This window comes from Pseudophryne corroboree, chromosome 1 (genome assembly GCF_028390025.1).
Source record: "Pseudophryne corroboree isolate aPseCor3 chromosome 1, aPseCor3.hap2, whole genome shotgun sequence".
NCBI lineage: Eukaryota > Metazoa > Chordata > Amphibia > Anura > Myobatrachidae > Pseudophryne > Pseudophryne corroboree.
In genome coordinates, this window is record NC_086444.1 from 49,371,653 (window position 1) to 49,391,862 (window position 20,210).

Here is a 20,210-nt window from a genome sequence, read left to right on the forward strand (position 1 = left end):
ATATTTAGCTGTTATCAAGTTTCAGAACAGAGGAATAACTGATGCGTTAGACATGTGGTTTTGGTCATACATAATCTTCCACTCACTTCCATTACTAAGACCAACTTCTTTCATGATCACTGCAATGGTTTGTCGTCTGTCTTCGAGGACAAGAGCCTTCACTTTCTTCACCGTGTCAAGATTATCCATGATTGAGGGTCTCCTAGGTCGAGCCTCATCTGAGAGGGACATTTGTCTAGTTTGAAAGTTTCTTTTTCACCTCACAACAGTGGCATATGACTGACTTTCCTCACCATAAACAGCCAACATTACATCATGGATTTGGCGGGCTCTATTACCCTTCAAACAGAGGAACGTCACACTGCAGGCTTCAGTGGTTTGTTGTTTTTACGTATGCATGAACCGGAGGTATAGCCACTCTCAAACCGATTCACTTCAGAAATTTTAATGCTTGCAACAATTTCCGAGCCGGTTTGAGCACCGGTCGAGCCGGTACACCCACCTTTGAAAGACAAACGGTGACGATGAGTCACAACTTTTACCTTAGACACAGTTTTCAGCAGTTAACCGTTAGCAGCGAAGGCAAGTCGCAAATCTTGAGCAGCAAGTTATAATCAGGGTCTATTGATAATTTTACCGTTAGCAAATTTATGGTCCTCAAACCAAAGAAACCTGATACAATTTCGAACCTTTTCAGTATTCACAAGGATCCCTCGTCCCAGCCCTTGTTAGGAGCCATGACATTAGGTTTAGCACTATCATTTCAGTGGAAGGCTGTAGAACTAGAAACACAGGCTAAAAGTACAGCTGTTCATTGGGGATACGTTCTGGTTACCTGCATTCGGCATCCCGGCAGACGTAATGGCCGCACCAGATTCCCGATCGAGCTGTGTCGGGACTCCTGCTTGGTAAGCCATAGGGTGTGTGTGTGTTAGGTTTAGGCTGCGGGGGAGGGTTGGGGTTAGGCTGCGGGGAAGGAAGGGTTAGGTTTAGGCTGCGGTAAGGGGCGTTTAGGTTTAGGCACCACTGAAGAGGGTTAGGTTTAGGCTGCGAGGTGGGTGTGGGGGGGGGGGGGGGCACATTTTGCGGGAGGGAGTAACTGGAAGAGAGATAATAGTTACAAAAATGTACATGTAACCTCCTCAAGTCAGTAATTATAGTGACACAATGGGGATACGGTCATTAGCTCTACCACACTTAGGTCGACAGTCATTAGGTCGACCACTACTGGCCAATAGTCATTAGATCGACATGGGGTTTTGTTTTGTTTTTCCATTTTTTTCCCCATTTTCCCCCCCATTTTTTAAACTTTTTTATACTTTACGATCCACATGGACTACGAATGGGAATAGTAACCTCTGCAGAGCGCAGTGGTATTGCGCGCTATGCGAGGGGACACAGTGCACTAATTGGGGTTCCCTGTCACTTTACGATGAAAATGACACAAAAAAGTAAATAAACTCATGTCGACCTTTTTCCATGTGGAACTTGTTCATGTCGACCTAATGACTGTGTCAACCTATTTCAGGTTTCGACCTGTTCACTGTCGACCAATAGTGGTCAATCTCATGACTGTCGACCTAATGCATGTCGACCCTGTGACCCATACCCAAACAATGGTATAGTGGTTACTAGTATTATTGCCTCCTAATGCTGAGGCAATGAGTTCATTTGTGAACAGAATTCTACACATGTGGAGTTTGTATGTCCTCCCCGTCTCCGTGTGGGTTTCCTTCATGTACCCTGTTTTTCCCCACCCTGCAAAACATAAATGACGCAAAATTTACTTCTGCAAAATATGGCAGCGTACACAAAGGAATAATAATTGTCCAAAAACTACTAAAGATTTTTTTTTTTAAGCAGTTCATTTAACCACCAGGTGGCGATACCGATCACTTCCGCCTAAACTGTCGTAGATTTATTGGACAATTTTGTTGAGGAAACCAGGTCCTTATTCATTTATTAAACAAAATTATTTTGTAACTAAGAAAAATGGGATGAATGGGAGCAAATGAAAAAGTGAAAGCAGTGTTTACCCAGTCTTATGGGGAGGGGTATCCAGGACAGTGGTGGGATTCAAATAAATTAACAACAGGTTCTATGTCCTAATGACCATTTTAAGTATACCGAAAGGTAGTTTAATAATTCATGCATTAAATACTCAAATAGCACCCATTATGCCACACACTGTAACGCCAATTACATATTATGATACACACAGTTATGGCCCTGACACCATTTTATGCCCACACACAATAATGCCACTTACATTGCTAGGGGTCTCCTGTGCATTGCCAGGGGCTTCATGCACGTTGCTAGGGGTCTCCTGTGCGTTGCCAGGGGTTTCATATGTGTTGCTAGAGGGTCTCCTGTGCGTTGCCAGGGGTTTCATATGTGTTGCTAGGGGTCTCCTGTGCGTTGCCATGGGTTTCATACGTGTTTTGCTAGGGGGTCTCCTGTGCGTTGCCAGGGGTTTCATACATGTTGCTAGGGGTTCTCCTGTGCGTTGCCAGGGGTTTCATACGTGTTGCTAGGGGGTCTCCTGTGCGTTGCCAGGGCTTTCCTGTGTATTGCCAGGTATCTCCTGGCCACTGCATCAGTAAAGTTAGGGAGTGTGGGTGCGGGCATCAGTGGTCACTGCTAGCCCCCGCAGTAGATTGAGACACGCTGGGGGCTGTGGAAGAGCTTCTGTACCCTAGTAGTGTAAAAAAAAACCACCCTCTTAAAATGCCCGCCGCCGAGGAGACAGGCGCTAGAGGTCAAATGTGACCTCTAGCGCCTGTCTCCTCCTTGGCGGCGGCCATTTTTGGTTGTTTTTTTTTTTTTCATTAATATGGTACAGAAGCGCTTCTGCAGCCCCCAGCGCGTCTCAATCTACTGCGGGGGCAGCGGGGGCAGCGGCGGCAAGCTCTACTGGGGTAACGGAATCGGCGCCTATGCTGGCGGCGCTCATTAGCAAACGGTTCTCAGAACCATACCTAACATTAGGTATCGGTTCTGAAGAACCAGTGCAAACCGGCTGAATCCCACCACTGATCCAGGGTCAGACTGGCCCACAAGGGGTACAGGGAACGCCCCGGTGGGCTGCCTAAGGGCCCACTCCTTCTTATAGGGATCAGGTTCCAGACTGTGCACTTGAATTACACATTATACATATGTTACCTTATACTGGACTATAATATATTTTCTACAGTGCATTGCTGTTATTAATCTGATACATTATCATGCATTTACTAGCAGTATTAAATCTCTATATATATTTATCACGCTTGACTTCAATACATACATTTATGCATTTGCTGAGTCTCTGAGTGCCTGCATCTTTCTGGAGTGGATATACAGTATATTTATAAAGGGACCAGATCATGCACTCTCTAATGGTTAGCCAAACCTCTGTGGTGGATGGCCACACCCCTTCTAGAGGCTGTCCACACCCCTAAGCATTGACCCTCTTCCACTGCATTCCTCCGGTAGGTCCTTCATGCCCCAGTCCAACAATGGGTGTATCAAACCTTGGGGAATGATAAAGTGGAAACAGATAAAGTACCAGCCAATCAGCTCCTGTCATTCTCAAACACAGCCCATAACATGGCAGGTGATTGGCCGGTACTTTATCTCTCTCCAAGCATTGATACATCTCCCTCTTAGGTGGGACACACAATGGAGGCATACCTAACTATACATTGTTCCGATGCAGATATTTCCATATTGTCTAGTGTGTACCCGCTATCACGCGTTCACGTGCGTCGTCAGCGGGGTCGTTCCCCTTTCTGAATATAAGCTCTTGGTATTATTAGTAGTAGTAGTAGTAGTATTGGTATTATTATCACCTTTCATATATAAATGGTAAGAGACATGAATATGTTCAAAGCACAATTACAACTTTCTGCTCGTGTTAAAATTGTGTCGCCGTAACTTTTGCTGTCTTTGTTTGGTTATATATTAGGGCCCTGCTTTTCGTCACACAGCTAATATTGGCAGTTTTCTGCTATATCTACTGTATGTCCATTTTTTTGGGTGCATGTTCTTGCTGCGTTTCATTTTGGCCTGACGCGCTCAAATAGAAGGACAACAGGGCAAGACGCCATATACAATATGTTAATTTTTTAATTTACTTATTCTTACTTTAAATGGAAGGTTAGTGAATTTACGTCAGAAAAGGGCAATATTATGGTGGTTAGCGATTTACGGTTATTGGCATGGATCCAGAACCTAGCACGCGGTAAGAGCGGGGCTCTACTGTGTATGGAATAATTGGAAATGTCAATTTGCTAATGACTGAGATCTCTTTGATTTCATTTGCTTCATAGCATTTTTAATTTTCAATTGCCTACGTATACAGTATAGTAACCATGTCCAGTTTCTTCTCTAAGCTCCAGTATCTGGACACTAAAGAATTAAAAGCGTAAACGAATGATTGCCTTATCCTGATGAGTTTCATTGAGAAACTGCTGTTCAGTGCAACTATGCAAAATATATTTTCCCGAACAAGTTAACCATTTAACAGTATTGTTCCCAGATCACTGCTTTGAAGCATCATTATACCACTAAGTTTAACTTGTGGACTGGATTGTTAAACTTCTTCTGTTTAGACACCATATGGGGGAATGTGAAAAATGTGCAATTAAATTGTAGCCTGCCAATCCATCAGCCAAATCACTCCCAAATGTAGTGCAATTATTTAGCACATTTCCCCATCTACGTCACTCCTGGCTAAAGCTTTTTCTGATTAAGCTCTATGGTAGCCTCAAACGTATTGCCCATTTGGCAGCCTCAGTTCTCATCCCCCCCACACCCCGGTCAAAGGCTGAAGGCTCCACACTCGTAAGTGGTCTCCAAAGTCGCCACGGGCTTAACAGGGACTAGAAGGTGTTAAAACCGTTCTCCATGTATCATATACAGTGGATTACTGGATCTTTAGCATCTCAACCCCAGTTGAGTCATAACTAACATATTAAAATTCATTGCCAGCTTACATTAAACTCCCCGAAGTGTCGAGCACTAGATCATTTGAAACATAGCTGTTAAAAGTGGTTCACTTGGCATCTGACGGGCTTGCTAAGAGTCAAAATGTGTGTCTTTGCTCTACTCCCTGTGATGACAGCTGCCTTACCGCGCACTCACTGCCCGGACCCTGCAGGCTGCCATGTTTTTTAGCCCTGGAGCAGGTTCCTGAGTTCCACTGAGCTGGGAAAATAAATTGAAAACGTATTGTTTGATTTTCTTTTAGATTCCTTATATAATACTGAAAATATTTTTCCAGCCATTATAAAACAACTATTCCAACCAGTATCTAGAAAAAACTAGTTTATTTCACATGGAAAACTGGTGTTAATATCGAGTCCCAGTAGGTGGTTTGCAGAAAAATATACTGATATAAAAACAAAAAACTGCTTGTGACCCGCCATAGAACTCAGATGACTTTGGTGTGGTATGTTAATGAAAATATATATTTTATAGTGAATATGAGCAACTATATATAATACAGTACGCCCTATATATATATATATATATTTTACATATATGAAATATTCTTGCATATATGTGTACACAGTTCTCTATTTTTTGGCCAGTACTGTCATTGTATCCAAGGTGGTGTTATAAAGTGGTTGACGTGTAATAGAAGAAACACATTTCAGTGTCTGGTCATGCAGACTATATACATAAATACATTTTATCACCAACTTATATCAAGAACAATCTTGCACAAAGCGCAATCTTGCATGACTGCAGTTTAAATTGTTCAGATAGGATGCAATGTTTATTGGTCATAATGACTAACTTCAACAAATTTTTATTCTGTGCGTGAGCTCAAAATACCTGAAAAAAATACCTATCCAATTGGATCAGACATGATATAGTATGATGGAATAACCTGATTCAGTGATATTCATCGGTACGCCTTCTGTGTGTTCATTAGTTGACATTTAGGGCAATAACCAGTGTGTCTGTCCCTGCAATCTGCGCATATCCTACCCAATAGTGACTGCACCCAATAATGACCATTATATCATACCCAATAAAGACCACCATATCATACCCAAAGGTGACAGCCATATAACACCCAATAATGACCACCATATCATACCCAATAAAAACCACCATAACATACCCAGTAGAATCCACCATATCACACCCAGTAATGACCACCATATCATACCCAATAAACACCACCATAAAATTTCCAATACTGGCCACTATATCACATCCAAAAATGACCACCATATCATACCCAATAATGACCACCATATCGTACCCAATAAAGACCACCATATCATACCCAATAATGACCTTCATATCACACCCAATAATGACAGCCATATAACATCCAATAAAGACAATTATACCCAATAAAGAACACCATATCATACCAATAGTGACCAACGCCACACCCAATGATGACAGCTACATAACACCAAATAATGACAACCATATAATACCCAATAATGACCACCATATCATACCCAATAAAGACCACCATAACATACTCAATACTGGTCACCATATCATACCCAATAGTGACTGCCATATCACACCCAATAATGACCACTATATCATACCCAATAAAGACCACCATATCATACCCAGTAATGACCACCATATCGCACCCAATGACCTTCATATAACGCCCAATAACGACAGCCATATAATACTCAATAATGACAACCATACCCAATAAAGACTAACATATCATACCCATTAATGACCACCATATCACACCCAACAATGACCTTCATATCATACCCAATAATGACAGCTATATAACACCTAATAATGACTACCATATAATACCCAATAATGACTTCCATATCACATCTTATAATGACCAAAATATCATACTCAACTATGACCACCGTAACAAACCCAATAATGACCACCATAACATACCCAGTAATAGCTGCCATATCATACCCAATAATGAACACCATATTATACCCAATACTGTACACCGTATCATCCACAGTAATGACCACCATATTATTCACAGCAATGACCACCATATCCTGCCCAGTAATGACCACCATATCTTACTCAGCAATGACCACCATATCTTACCTAGTAATGACCACCATATCTTACTCAGCAATGACCAGCATATCTTACCTAGTAATGACCACCATATCTTACTCAGCAATGACCACCGTATCTTACCTAGTAATGACCACTATATCTTACTCAGTAATGAGCACCATATCCTAACCAGTAATGAGCACCATATCTTACTCAGTAATGAGCACCATATCCTACCCAGTAATAGCCACTATATGTTACATAATAGTGATCACAATATCGTAAGCATTTATGCATGTTGGGTGTTGTATTGATGGGAAATGGATGTAATGATGTGGGACATGTATGGTGAGGTGTTGTATGGATGAGATATGGGTTTAATGATCTAAAACATGTATGGTGGGTGTTGTATAGATGGGTAATGGGTATTATTATGGTAGACATGTATGTGAAGTGTTGTATAGATGGGGAATGGGTGTAATGTAGAGATGAGCGCCTGAAATTTTTCGGGTTTTGTGTTTTGGTTTTGGGTTCGGTTCCGCGGCCGTGTTTTGGGTTCGACCGCGTTTTGGCAAAACCTCACCGAATTTTTTTTGTCGGATTCGGGTGTGTTTTGGATTCGGGTGTTTTTTTAAAAAAACACTAAAAAACAGCTTAAATCATAGAATTTGGGGGTCATTTTGATCCCATATTATTATTAACCTCAAAAACCATAATTTCCACTCATTTTCAGTCTATTCTGAATACCTCACACCTCACAATATTATTTTTAGTCCTAAAATTTGCACCAAGGTCGCTGGATGACTAAGCTAAGCGACACTAGTGGCCGACACAAACACCTGGCCCATCTAGGAGTGGCACTGCAGTGTCACGCAGGATGTCCCTTCCAAAAAACCCTCCCCAATCAGCACATGACGCAAAGAAAAAAAGAGGCGCAATGAGGTAGCTGACTGTGTGAGTAAGATAAGCGACCCTAGTGGCCGACACAAACACCGGGCCCATTTAGGAGTGGCACTGCAGTGTCACGCAGGATGTCCCTTCAAAAAAACCCTCCCCAATCAGCACATGACGCAAAGAAAAAAAGAGGCGCAATGAGGTAGCTGACTGTGTGAGTAAGATTAGCGACCCTAGTGGCCGACACAAACACCGGGCCCATTTAGGAGTGGCACTGCAGTGTCACGCAGGATGTCCCTTCCAAAAAACCCTCCCCAAACAGCACATGACGCAAAGAAAAATAAAAGAAAAAAGAGGTGCAAGATGGAATTGTCCTTGGGCCCTCCCACCCACCCTTATGTTGTATAAACAAAACAGGACATGCACACTTTAACCAACCCATCATTTCAGTGACAGGGTCTGCCACACGACTGTGACTGATATGACGGGTTGGTTTGGACCCCCCCCAAAAAAGAAGCAATTAATCTCTCCTTGCACAAACTGGCTCTACAGAGGCAAGATGTCCACCTCATCATCACCCTCCGATATATCACCGTGTACATCCCCCTCCTCACAGATTATCAATTCGTCCCCACTGGAATCCACCATCTCAGCTCCCTGTGTACTTTGTGGAGGCAATTGCTGCTGGTCAATGTCTCCGCGGAGGAATTGATTATAATTCATTTTAATGAACATCATCTTCTCCACATTTTCTGGATGTAACCTCGTACGCCGATTGCTGACAAGGTGAGCGGCGGCACTAAACACTCTTTCGGAGTACACACTTGTGGGAGGGCAACTTAGGTAGAATAAAGCCAATTTGTGCAATGGCCTCCAAATTGCCTCTTTTTCCTGCCAGTATAAGTATGGACTGTGTGACGTGCCTACTTGGATGCGGTCACTCATATAATCCTCCACCATTCTTTCAATGGTGAGAGAATCATATGCAGTGACAGTAGACGACATGTCCGTAATCGTTGTCAGGTCCTTCAGTCCGGACCAGATGTCAGCATCAGCAGTCGCTCCAGACTGCCCTGCATCACCGCCAGCGGGTGGGCTCGGAATTCTGAGCCTTTTCCTCGCACCCCCAGTTGCGGGAGAATGTGAAGGAGGAGATGTTGACAGGTCGCGTTCCGCTTGACTTGACAATTTTCTCACCAGCAGGTCTTTCAACCCCAGCAGACTTGTGTCTGCCGGAAAGAGAGATCCAAGGTAGGCTTTAAATCTAGGATCGAGCACGGTGGCCAAAATGTAGTGCTCTGATTTCAACAGATTGACCACCCGTGAATCCTTGTTAAGCGAATTAAGGGCTCCATCCACAAGTCCCACATGCCTAGCGGAATCGCTCCGTGTTAGCTCCTCCTTCAATGTCTCCAGCTTCTTCTGCAAAAGCCTGATGAGGGGAATGACCTGACTCAGGCTGGCAGTGTCTGAACTGACTTCACGTGTGGCAAGTTCAAAGGGCATCAGAACCTTGCACAACGTTGAAATCATTCTCCACTGCACTTGAGACAGGTGCATTCCATCTCCTATATCGTGCTCAATTGTATAGGCTTGAATGGCCTTTTGCTGCTCCTCCAACCTCTGAAGCATATAGAGGGTTGAATTCCACCTCGTTACCACTTCTTGCTTCAGATGATGGCAGGGCAGGTTCAGTAGTTTTTGGTGGTGCTCCAGTCTTCTGTACGTGGTGCCTGTACGCCGAAAGTGTCCCGCAATTTTTCTGGCCACCGACAGCATCTCTTGCACGCCCCTGTCGTTTTTTAAATAATTCTGCACCACCAAATTCAAGGTATGTGCAAAACATGGGACGTGCTGGAATTTGCCCATATTTAATGCACACACAATATTGCTGGCGTTGTCCGATGCCACAAATCCACAGGAGAGTCCAATTGGGGTAAGCCATTCCGCGATGATCTTCCTCAGTTGCCGTAAGAGGTTTTCAGCTGTGTGCGTATTCTGGAAACCGGTGATACAAAGCGTAGCCTGCCTAGGAAAGAGTTGGCGTTTGCGAGATGCTGCTACTGGTGCCGCCGCTGCTGTTCTTGCGGCGGGAGTCCATACATCTACCCAGTGGGCTGTCACAGTCATATAGTCCTGACCCTGCCCTGCTCCACTTGTCCACATGTCCGTGGTTAAGTGGACATTGGGTACAACTGCATTTTTTAGGACACTGGTGAGTCTTTTTCTGACGTCCGTGTACATTCTCGGTATCGCCTGCCTAGAGAAGTGGAACCTAGATGGTATTTGGTAACGGGGGCACACTGCCTCAATAAATTGTCTAGTTCCCTGTGAACTAACCAGCGCCAGCAACACCCATATCCTCCTCATCCTGGTGTACTTCAACACTGACATCTTCAATCTGACTATCAGGAACTGGACTGCGGGTGCTCCTTCCAGCACTTGCAGGGGGCGTGCAAATGGTGGAAGGCGCATGCTCTTCACGTCCAGTGTTGGGAAGGTCAGGCATCGCAACCGACACAATTGGACTCTCCTTGTGGATTTGGGATTTCGAAGAATGCACAGTTCTTTGCTGTGCTTTTGCCAGCTTGAGTCTTTTCATTTTTCTAGCGAGAGGCTGAGTGCTTCCATCCTCATGTGAAGCTGAACCACTAGCCATGAACATAGGCCAGGGCCTCAGCCGTTCCTTGCCACTCCGTGTGGTAAATGGCATATTGGCAAGTTTACGCTTCTCCTCCGACAATTTTATTTTAGGTTTTGGAGTCCTTTTTTTACTGATATTTGGTGTTTTGGATTTGACATGCTCTGTACTATGACATTGGGCATCGGCCTTGGCAGACGACGTTGCTGGCATTTCATCGTCTCGGCCATGACTAGTGGCAGCAGCTTCAGCACGAGGTGGAAGTGGATCTTGATCTTTCCCTAATTTTGGAACCTCAACATTTTTGTTCTCCATATTTTAATAGGCACAACTAAAAGGCACCTCAGGTAAACAATGGAGATGGATGGATACTAGTATACAATTATGGACGGACTGCCGAGTGCCGACACAGAGGTAGCCACAGCCGTGAACTACCGTACTGTACTGTGTCTGCTGCTAATATAGACTGGTTGATAAAGAGATGTCGTAGTATGTATGTATGAAGAAGAAAGAAAAAAAAACCACGGGTAGGTGGTATACAATTATGGACGGACTGCCGAGTGCCGACACAGAGGTAGCCACAGCCGTGAACTACCGTACTGTACTGTGTCTGCTGCTAATATAGACTGGTTGATAAAGAGATGTCGTAGTATGTATGTATAAAGAAGAAAGAAAAAAAAACCACGGGTAGGTGGTATACAATTATGGACGGACTGCCGAGTGCCGACACAGAGGTAGCCACAGCCGTGAACTACCGTACTGTACTGTGTCTGCTGCTAATATAGACTGGTTGATAAAGAGATGTCGTAGTATGTATGTATAAAGAAGAAAGAAAAAAAAAACCACGGTTAGGTGGTATACAATTATGGACGGACTGCCGAGTGCCGACACAGAGGTAGCCACAGCCGTGAACTACCGTACTGTACTGTGTCTGCTGCTAATATAGACTGGTTGATAAAGAGATGTCGTAGTATGTATGTATGAAGAAGAAAGAAAAAAAAACCACGGTTAGGTGGTATACAATTATGGACGGACTGCCGAGTGCCGACACAGAGGTAGCCACAGCCGTGAACTACCGTACTGTACTGTGTCTGCTGCTAATATAGACTGGTTGATAAAGAGATGTCGTAGTATGTATGTATAAAGAAGAAAGAAAAAAAAACCACGGTTAGGTGGTATACAATTATGGACGGACTGCCGAGTGCCGACACAGAGGTAGCCACAGCCGTGAACTACCGTACTGTACTGTGTCTGCTGCTAATATAGACTGGTTGATAAAGAGATTTAGTAGTATGTATGTATAAAGAAGAAAGAAAAAAAAACCACGGGTAGGTGGTATACAATTATGGATGGACTGCCGAGTGCCGACACAGAGGTAGCTACAGCCGTGAACTACCGTACTGTGTCTGCTGCGACTGGATGATAAATAATGATATAAAAAATATATATATATCACTACTGCAGCCGGACAGGTATATATATTATATAATGACGGACCTGCTGGACACTGTCTGTCAGCAGAATGAGTTTTTTATAGAATAAAAAAAAAAACACCACACAAGTGAAGTCACACGACGAGTGTTTAACTTTTTCAGGCAATCACAATATAGTATACTACTAACTATACTGGTGGTCAGTGTGGTCAGGTCACTGGTCAGTCACACTGGCAGTGGCACTCCTGCAGCAAAAGTGTGCACTGTTTAATTTTAATATAATATGTACTCCTGGCTCCTGCTATAACCTATAACTGGCACTGCAGTGCTCCCCAGTCTCCCCCACAATTATAAGCTGTGTGAGCTGAGCACAGTCAGATATATAATATATACATAGATGATGCAGCACACTGGGCTGAGCAGTGCACACAGATATGGTATGTGACTGTCTTGTACTCCTGGCTCCTGCTATAACCTATAACTGGCACTGCAGTGCTCCCCAGTCTCCCCCACAATTATAAGCTGTGTGAGCTGAGCACAGTCAGATATATAATATATACATAGATGATGCAGGCATGCAGCACACTGGGCTGAGCAGTGCACACAGATATGGTATGTGACTGAGTCACTGTGTGTACCGTTTTTTTCAGGCAGAGAACGGATATATTAAATAAAACAACTGCACTGCTGGTGGTCACTGTGGTCAGTCACTAAACTCTGCACTCTCTTCTACAGTATCAGCCTCAGGTCAATCTCTCTCTCTCTCTCCTAATCTAAATGGAGAGGACGCCAGCCACGTCCTCTCCCTATCAATCTCAATGCACGTGTGAAAATGGCGGCGACGCGCGGCTCGAGTCCTTATATAGAATCCGAGTCTCGCGAGAATCCGACAGCGTCATGATGACGTTCGGGCGCGCTCGGGTTAACCGAGCAAGGCGGGAAGATCCGAGTCGCTCGGACCCGTGAAAAAAAACATGAAGTTCGTGCGGGTTCGGATTCAGAGAAACCGAACCCGCTCATCTCTAGTGTAATGATGTGGGACATGTACAGTGAGGTGTTCTATAGTTTGGAAACGGGTGTAATGATGTTGGACATGTATGGTCAGGTGTTGTATTGAGGGTAAAGGGGTGTACTGATGTGGGGCATGTGTTATGAGTGCCTGCTGTGACCTTGAGCTTACAGAACCATTTGCCAAGTGCTGTGACTACAACAGCCCCCTTTACCGGCACCACAGTCACTAGTACTCAGAGGCCAAAAGTAATTCATCTCTTGTAGCATAAGCTCAAGATTACAGAAACATACAGTATATTTAAAGGGAACAGAACATCTCAAAGACTACTAAAACTATTTACAGAAACCAGCCAGATCTTTAGTATAGCACAAACAATAGTCACTGAAAAATCACCAGTTTTCCAGATACTGTACCACTAATAAATGTTTTGCTGGATAATTCTGTCAAATAATACCAATCTTTTCCACAATAGAGAATTGATTAGAAGTAACAATATGCTTGCATCAAAGGTACATGTCTTGTATAGACATATTGCACAGTTCTTTCCAATAGCACAAGTATATTTCATAGTAACATTTTGCTAATGGATTACGGGGGTAATTCCAAGTTGATCGCAGCAGGAATTTAGTTAGCAATTGGGCAAAACCATGTGCACTGCAGGGGAGGCAGATTTAACATGTGCAGAGAGAGTTAGATTTGGGTGGGGTGTGTTCAATCTGCAATCTAATTTGCAGTGTAAAAATAAAGCAGCCAGTATTTACCCTGCACAGAAATAAAATAACCCACCCAAATCTAACTCTTTCTGCACATGTTAAATCTGCCTCCCCTGCAGTGCACATGGTTTTGCCCAATTGCTAACTAAATTCCTGCTGTGATCAACTTGGAATTACCCCCTACATGTACAGCACAGGCAATGTGCACAGCAGCAAGTAAATGAGTAGATCTTCAGAATACTGCAGACTAGTTGTACTGTTATGAAATACCAAACAGCTAATTTCAGTAGGCACAAATCAAACCACTGTAGCAAAGTAGAAGTCAGAACGAAGCCCAGCACAATGAGACCTAGTCTGCACATCTACCTGGTTACCAGGAGACTGATTGGAGCTCACAGAACTATCCTGAACATAATCCACTTAACTGTGCTTATTACAGATTCTAACAGTATGGTTAGGTGCTGTCCTGATGGGTAATGGGTATAATGGTGTGCGACATGTATGTTGGGTGTTGTATTGATGGGAAATGGATGTAATGATGTGGGATATGTATGTTGGGTGTTGTATTGATGGGAAATGGATGTATTGAGGTGAGAAATGGATGTGAGATGTATAGGGTTCAGTATGATTTCCTACCAACAACGGCATCATGGCTGCCAGTATGCCAGCAGCGGGGCGAACGCAAAGAGTCCTCTTGCTGCACTTTTCACGCTGTGGGCTCGCTGAACTTGCCACACTGTGGGTTCTATTCCCACTCTATGGGTGATGTGGACATCCAGGATTGGGGATAGACCCTGAGTGCCGGGATTCTGGCTGTTGGCATTGCCAGCTGTCAGGATTCCGGGTGTCGGTATGCAAATTAACTGCATCCCGTTGTATAGATGGGAAATAGGTGTATTGAGGTGGGACATGTATGGTGAGGTGCTGTATTGATGATTAATCAGTGTAATGATGTGGGACATGTGTGGTGAGGTGCTGTATTGATGGGTAATTAGTGTAATGATGTGGGACATGTGTGGTGAGGTGTTGTATAGATGGGAAATAGGTGTAGTGAGGTGGGACATGTATGGTGAGGTGCTGTGTTGATGGGTAATTAGTGCAATGAGGTGGGACATGTATGGTGAGGTGCTGTGTTGATGGGTAATTAGTGTAATGATGTGGGACATGTGTGGTGAGGTGCTGTATTGATGGAAAATGGGTGTTAGATGTGGGACATGTGTTGCATTCATGGAAAATTTATTTTTGAACCTGCAGATGGGATATAGAATCATTTTATCCAGGTTTTTACAATCTTGTATATATACATATACACTTAAATATCAGTATAAGGACACTATAATGTACACCAAGATAGTCTAGACCAGTGTTTCCCAAACTGGTGCTAGTCCAGGATCAATTTAATTTATTTATGGTCAATGTAATAGGCAAAACCAGTGCTGGTGGCTGCCAATCATAAACTATGTGGACAAACAGAAGCAAATCCTGTCCCTCACCACACAACTGAACCTAAGGATGACATATAAACACAATTTAATTACTTCTTTCTGAACTGAAATTTTTGGCCTAGGGGTGGCATGAGAAGAAGTTCGGATACTGCAGGGCGCCATTATTCAAAAAGTTTGGGAACCCTGCTCTAGACACTTTATTTTACTTACAAACAGTTGCTGGCCGTCATTTTCCATGTGACACAATATAACTGCCTCCAATACTTTGGTTATGGCCCCCCGCTCTGCTGACTTACAGCATGTGCCACTCTTTTAAGATCCAGGATGACTTCCTCACTCTTTCATGTTTTCTCCCCTTGCAGATTATGACGTGTGCTCCGAGGCCCCGTGTGAGCAGCAGTGTACGGATAACTTTGGCCGGGTTCTGTGTACGTGTTACCCGGGTTACCAGTATGATCGGGAAAGACACCGGAATAGAGAGAAGCCATATTGCCTAGGTAAAGTATTCTACAGACACATAAAGCGCTGTGTGGTCACCTATGAGCTGTAGTGTTTAGTCCACAGAATCAATGATGTTGGCGGATGCAGGACGTAGGCAGTTTCAAGGGCAGGACCATCAAAACAGTATATTAATGAATAATTATATGTAAATGAAACATTGCACAAGGCTTAGGGGTATACTAAAAAAGTGCGCTCTAGAGTGAAGACATGCACCAGTGAGATGGAAGGGGCACTCACAGAGACTTCTCGCACCCCCACTCCTCCTCTTGAACCACACCTATCAGAGGGCCATCAATATTTTGACCGTTGTAAGTACTGTGTATACACATGAGACGTGGAGACTGGGAGAATATGGCGACTGGCTCATGTGAGGACAGAAGCTGCTGTGGCTAGGCACGCACAACAGCTGCCCCCTCCCAGACATTCTCTATGCAGATAGCTCTGCCGATCAGGGCTCTCTGTAGCCGCAGCTCAAATCGTGGACTGTGCTGCATTAGAGACACAGCATTCTCCGTCTCAGAAAAGAAAAAAAATTGGCCCATCAGGGGGCATTTCTGGATACTCAGAAACCCCCCCTGCATGCGCCACTGATGGTGACAGAGCCAAGAGGAATCTATGTCTCATATTGCAGACAGATGGTCCCCCTAGAAGTGTGATTATTTGGACTGTTCCAGCTAGCGGCTCATTCCATAAAAAGTACTATATTGAAATACAGTATATGTAACATTTTAGTTTAAATGAACAGTGCACTGGGTATACAGTAAACTAGACTACAAAACAATTACCCAATGTCACAACAGCCTCAACGAAGTCATCCGCTTTCCTGCAGTGCCTTTAATAATCATCAACGCCTCCAATTAAAATGAAATTGTTAAGATAAACTAAACAAGTGTCCTCCATCCCCTGCATTCCTCGCATAGACCGGCCATGCGCTAATCTCCTAATGCTGCAACATTTCAGGCAACAGAAAATAAAGTCTCTGCTTTTAAATAGTCAAATTAGAAGCAGCTGTGTAGTTCTTTGCAATAGAATGGCCGATATGGAGGAACATGTGTTAATGAGGTATACTAAGTGTAATATATTCTCTTTCAAGCGGACGTGAGATAGTAAGGAGCGTATTTATCATATTTCAGGTCTTTTTACCTGCCGAATAATGGATAGCTTTGCATAAGGGGACAGTTATGAGGATTGACGCATTATTTAATATTTGGGATATATATTATAGGGGTACCTGTCTGATATCTGCTGCAGCACACTTGTCATCTCTCCAGGGACCATAAAGCAGTCCTTGCACCATGCTGTGTGACAAAGGGGGTGTGGCCATACCTCCAGGGGGCGTGCCATGAGTCACAGGGGCCTGGCCATGCAGCATCCCCTCATAATTGGTTCTAAATCGGAGTGGGAGAAGGGACCTTCTGACTTCACTAGGGGAGGAGATACGTCACCAAGGGGAGGAGCTACGTCCGAGCAGGGTACCCGAAAAGTACCCTCGCGGGCTCGCTTCGCTCGCCACGCTTCGGGCTCGGTGGCTCGCTTTGCTCCCCACCTGATTACTAAAGGTAATAGTTGGTGGCGTGGATAGTAGAGGAACTATCCCGCTGGCCTAGCTCCTCCCCCCTGTGTCATGGCTCCTCCTCCTGATGTAAAAGGTCCCTTAGGCCACTTGTATCTAGCATCTACCATCCCCTCATCTCTATGTATGACAGGCAGCCGAGCAGAGCGCCAGGAGAGGCTCGGCCAGGCTTTTAGGTCGGACTGGCCCATCAGGCCGTCGTCCCTTCTGGCATTTGCCAGATGGCCAGTCCGCCACTGCATCTCCCCCTGAATGTCAGGGAGATTCTCTGAAATAGTGGTGATCTACCTGACTCTCTAAAGAGTGTCCCTGCAGACAAGGCTGGGTGTGCGCAACATAGTGATGATGTCATCACTCTGTCCACCACAGAAGAAACACTGGGGAGAAGAAAAAGCAGGATGTGTGCTACAAGAAAATGGCCGCTGCTCTCCAGCGCATTGATGGCCACATGAGTTGTTGTCTGCCTTGGGATCCGTGTGATGAATTAGAGATAATGTGGGATGAAAAAATTAGAGGGGGTCATTAAAGCTGCTGTGACAGTGCACATGGTTTGCAAGACTGTACTACTCAGCTCTAAGTACAGCCTGCTATCATATCTGCAGCTTACCCCAATCATTTAGCTTGGTGGCGGAACTAATGAATGGTGGTGCAAGAATAAGCATTGCTTCCCGCCCCCACAGACCGGCAACCTCACTCCAACACACACACACACACACACACACACACACACACACACACACACACACACACACACACGATACTGTATATACATAGTGTTCCCTCTCATTTCAATTTTGAAGGGCAGAATTTTGGATGCATCATTTAAGCTGAAGTTTACAGTTATATACACATCAGTAATATAACATTAATGTAATCAATGATACATTATATGTACTGCAATACAATACCCCCCATTCACATTATGCCACACATAATGACCAAAATTCACATGCCACACAATAGTGCCCCTTATTCACATTACGCCACACAGTAGTGCCCACAATTCACATTACGCCACACAGTAGTGCCCACAATTCACATTACGCCGCACAGTAGTGCCCACAATTCACATTACGCCACACAGTAGTGCCCACAATTCACATTACGCCTCACAGTATTGCCCACAATTCACATTACGCCGCACAGTAGTGCCCACAATTCACATTACGCCGCACAGTAGTTCCCACAATTCACATTACGCTGCACAGTAGTGCGCACAATTCACATTACACCGCACAGTAGTTCCCACAATTCAGATTACGCCGCAAAGTAGTTCCCACAATTCACATTACGCCGCACAGTAGTTCCCACAATTGACATTACACCACACAGTAGTGCCCACAATTCACATTACGCCGCACAGTAGTGCCCACAATTCACATTACGCCGCACAGTAGTGCCCACAATTCACATTACGCCGCACAGTAGTGCCCACAATTCACATTATGCAGCACAATAATTCCCACAATTGACATTACACCACACAGTAGTGTCCCTTATTCACGTTATGCCGTACAGTAGGGACCCTTATTTATTTATTCACCTTCTTCACCCTGGCCAGGCTGACCACGTAGGTGAAGATCCAGCACACAAAGTTTCATCCAACCAGCAACCGCTGATGTCCACTAGCTCCGAGCTCTTACATGGCATGTATTAGCCTGGGAAGCAGAGAGAGGTGGGGGAGGGGGAAAGGTTTAGTCACCGTGCGGACTGGTTGGCGGGTGCAGGCAGGTCAGCAGCAACGCCTCCAGTTCCGCCCCGATTTAACTATTACATAACATGGAAAATAAAGAAACATCAGAGCAGTTGACAGTGAACATGAATGCTCTGTTAGAGGTCCAGAATGAAACATAACACAAACTACATAACGTAATATAGTGGAACTGATGCGTGATGTAGCTATACGCGGCCGCAGATGTAAACATGGACCAATCTCGCAACTGAGGATTGGACGGCTCTGCAGCCTGGGTAACTTGATCATCCAGCTATGGGGTGTGTACTTATAAATTACTTGCGATGAGAAGTGTAATTTATTAAACTGGATGGACATATTTTGTAACCAAAGTGTTAGTAATAGGCACCGTAATAACAGAGTATATGAAATATAGGCTCGGATCCCAGCCATACAATGTAACACGCACAACGGGGGAGAAATTCTGCTCCTTAAGTTCAGGCAATAGGAAACATGTGTACAACAGAGGTTGCAAATTAAAAATAGCTCAATAACGAGAAAAGACCACTGTAGGTTTCTATAAATAATGGTCAGAGCGCAGATAAATTGGGCCTGGCTTCTAAACAGGAAAATATATGTGAAAGCAACAAGGTAATTTTTTTTCTGTGTGTATCATTTGTTATAATCCTGGATAGATTGTCTTATATCCTTTCCAGGCTCATCTATACACTGTATATAAATAATAATAAAAAAAGAAATATGCGCTAATGAATATAAACTAAAGCAATTTAAATTAACAATTCCATATAAAGCTGCTCCTACCGGGCAAAGCTGTAGGAAGATTCTTGACAAACTAATCTACGAACAACAAAAATACAAAAACAGAGAGGACGCTAATGAAGTAATAAGTCCAACTCCAATGCAATACAACTAAAATACTGTAAAATACAAAAATATATATGAATACTTAACATTTCTCTTGAATATGATCTCGGGTGTCTTTGGAGTCCTTTAGGTCCAGTTTAACCAGCTTCAGAATATTGGGGAGGTGTATCAAAGTTTGGAGAGAGGTAAGTTGGAGACCGATAAAGTACCAGCGCTAATACCAAGTACTATATCTCTCCAAGCTTGATACATCTACCCCTGTGTCTCAATCAATACAGATCATTGTAGTTTATCTACTTGGATTCTTTGGGTAAACCCAGGTATTTGTAAATAGGCCACTGACACCTATTGGAGCGCCATTTACTCTTTCCTTTATCTCATGCCTTTCTGTGTAGCACGCAGTTGCATCAATATGCTCTCAGTGGACTTT

The 20,210-nt window shown here is 43.9% G+C and overlaps 1 protein-coding gene across 1 annotated transcript in view; it reads left to right on the forward strand.

Moving 5' to 3' along the window:
* Positions 1–20,210, forward strand: part of CCBE1 (collagen and calcium binding EGF domains 1) — a 420,878-nt gene that overhangs the window by 330,224 nt on the left and 70,444 nt on the right. Inside the window, exon 4 of the mRNA XM_063959304.1 lies at positions 15,512–15,646. Within this exon, the coding sequence (XP_063815374.1) occupies positions 15,512–15,646 (135 nt within the window). The remainder of the gene's footprint in view (positions 1–15,511; positions 15,647–20,210) is intronic.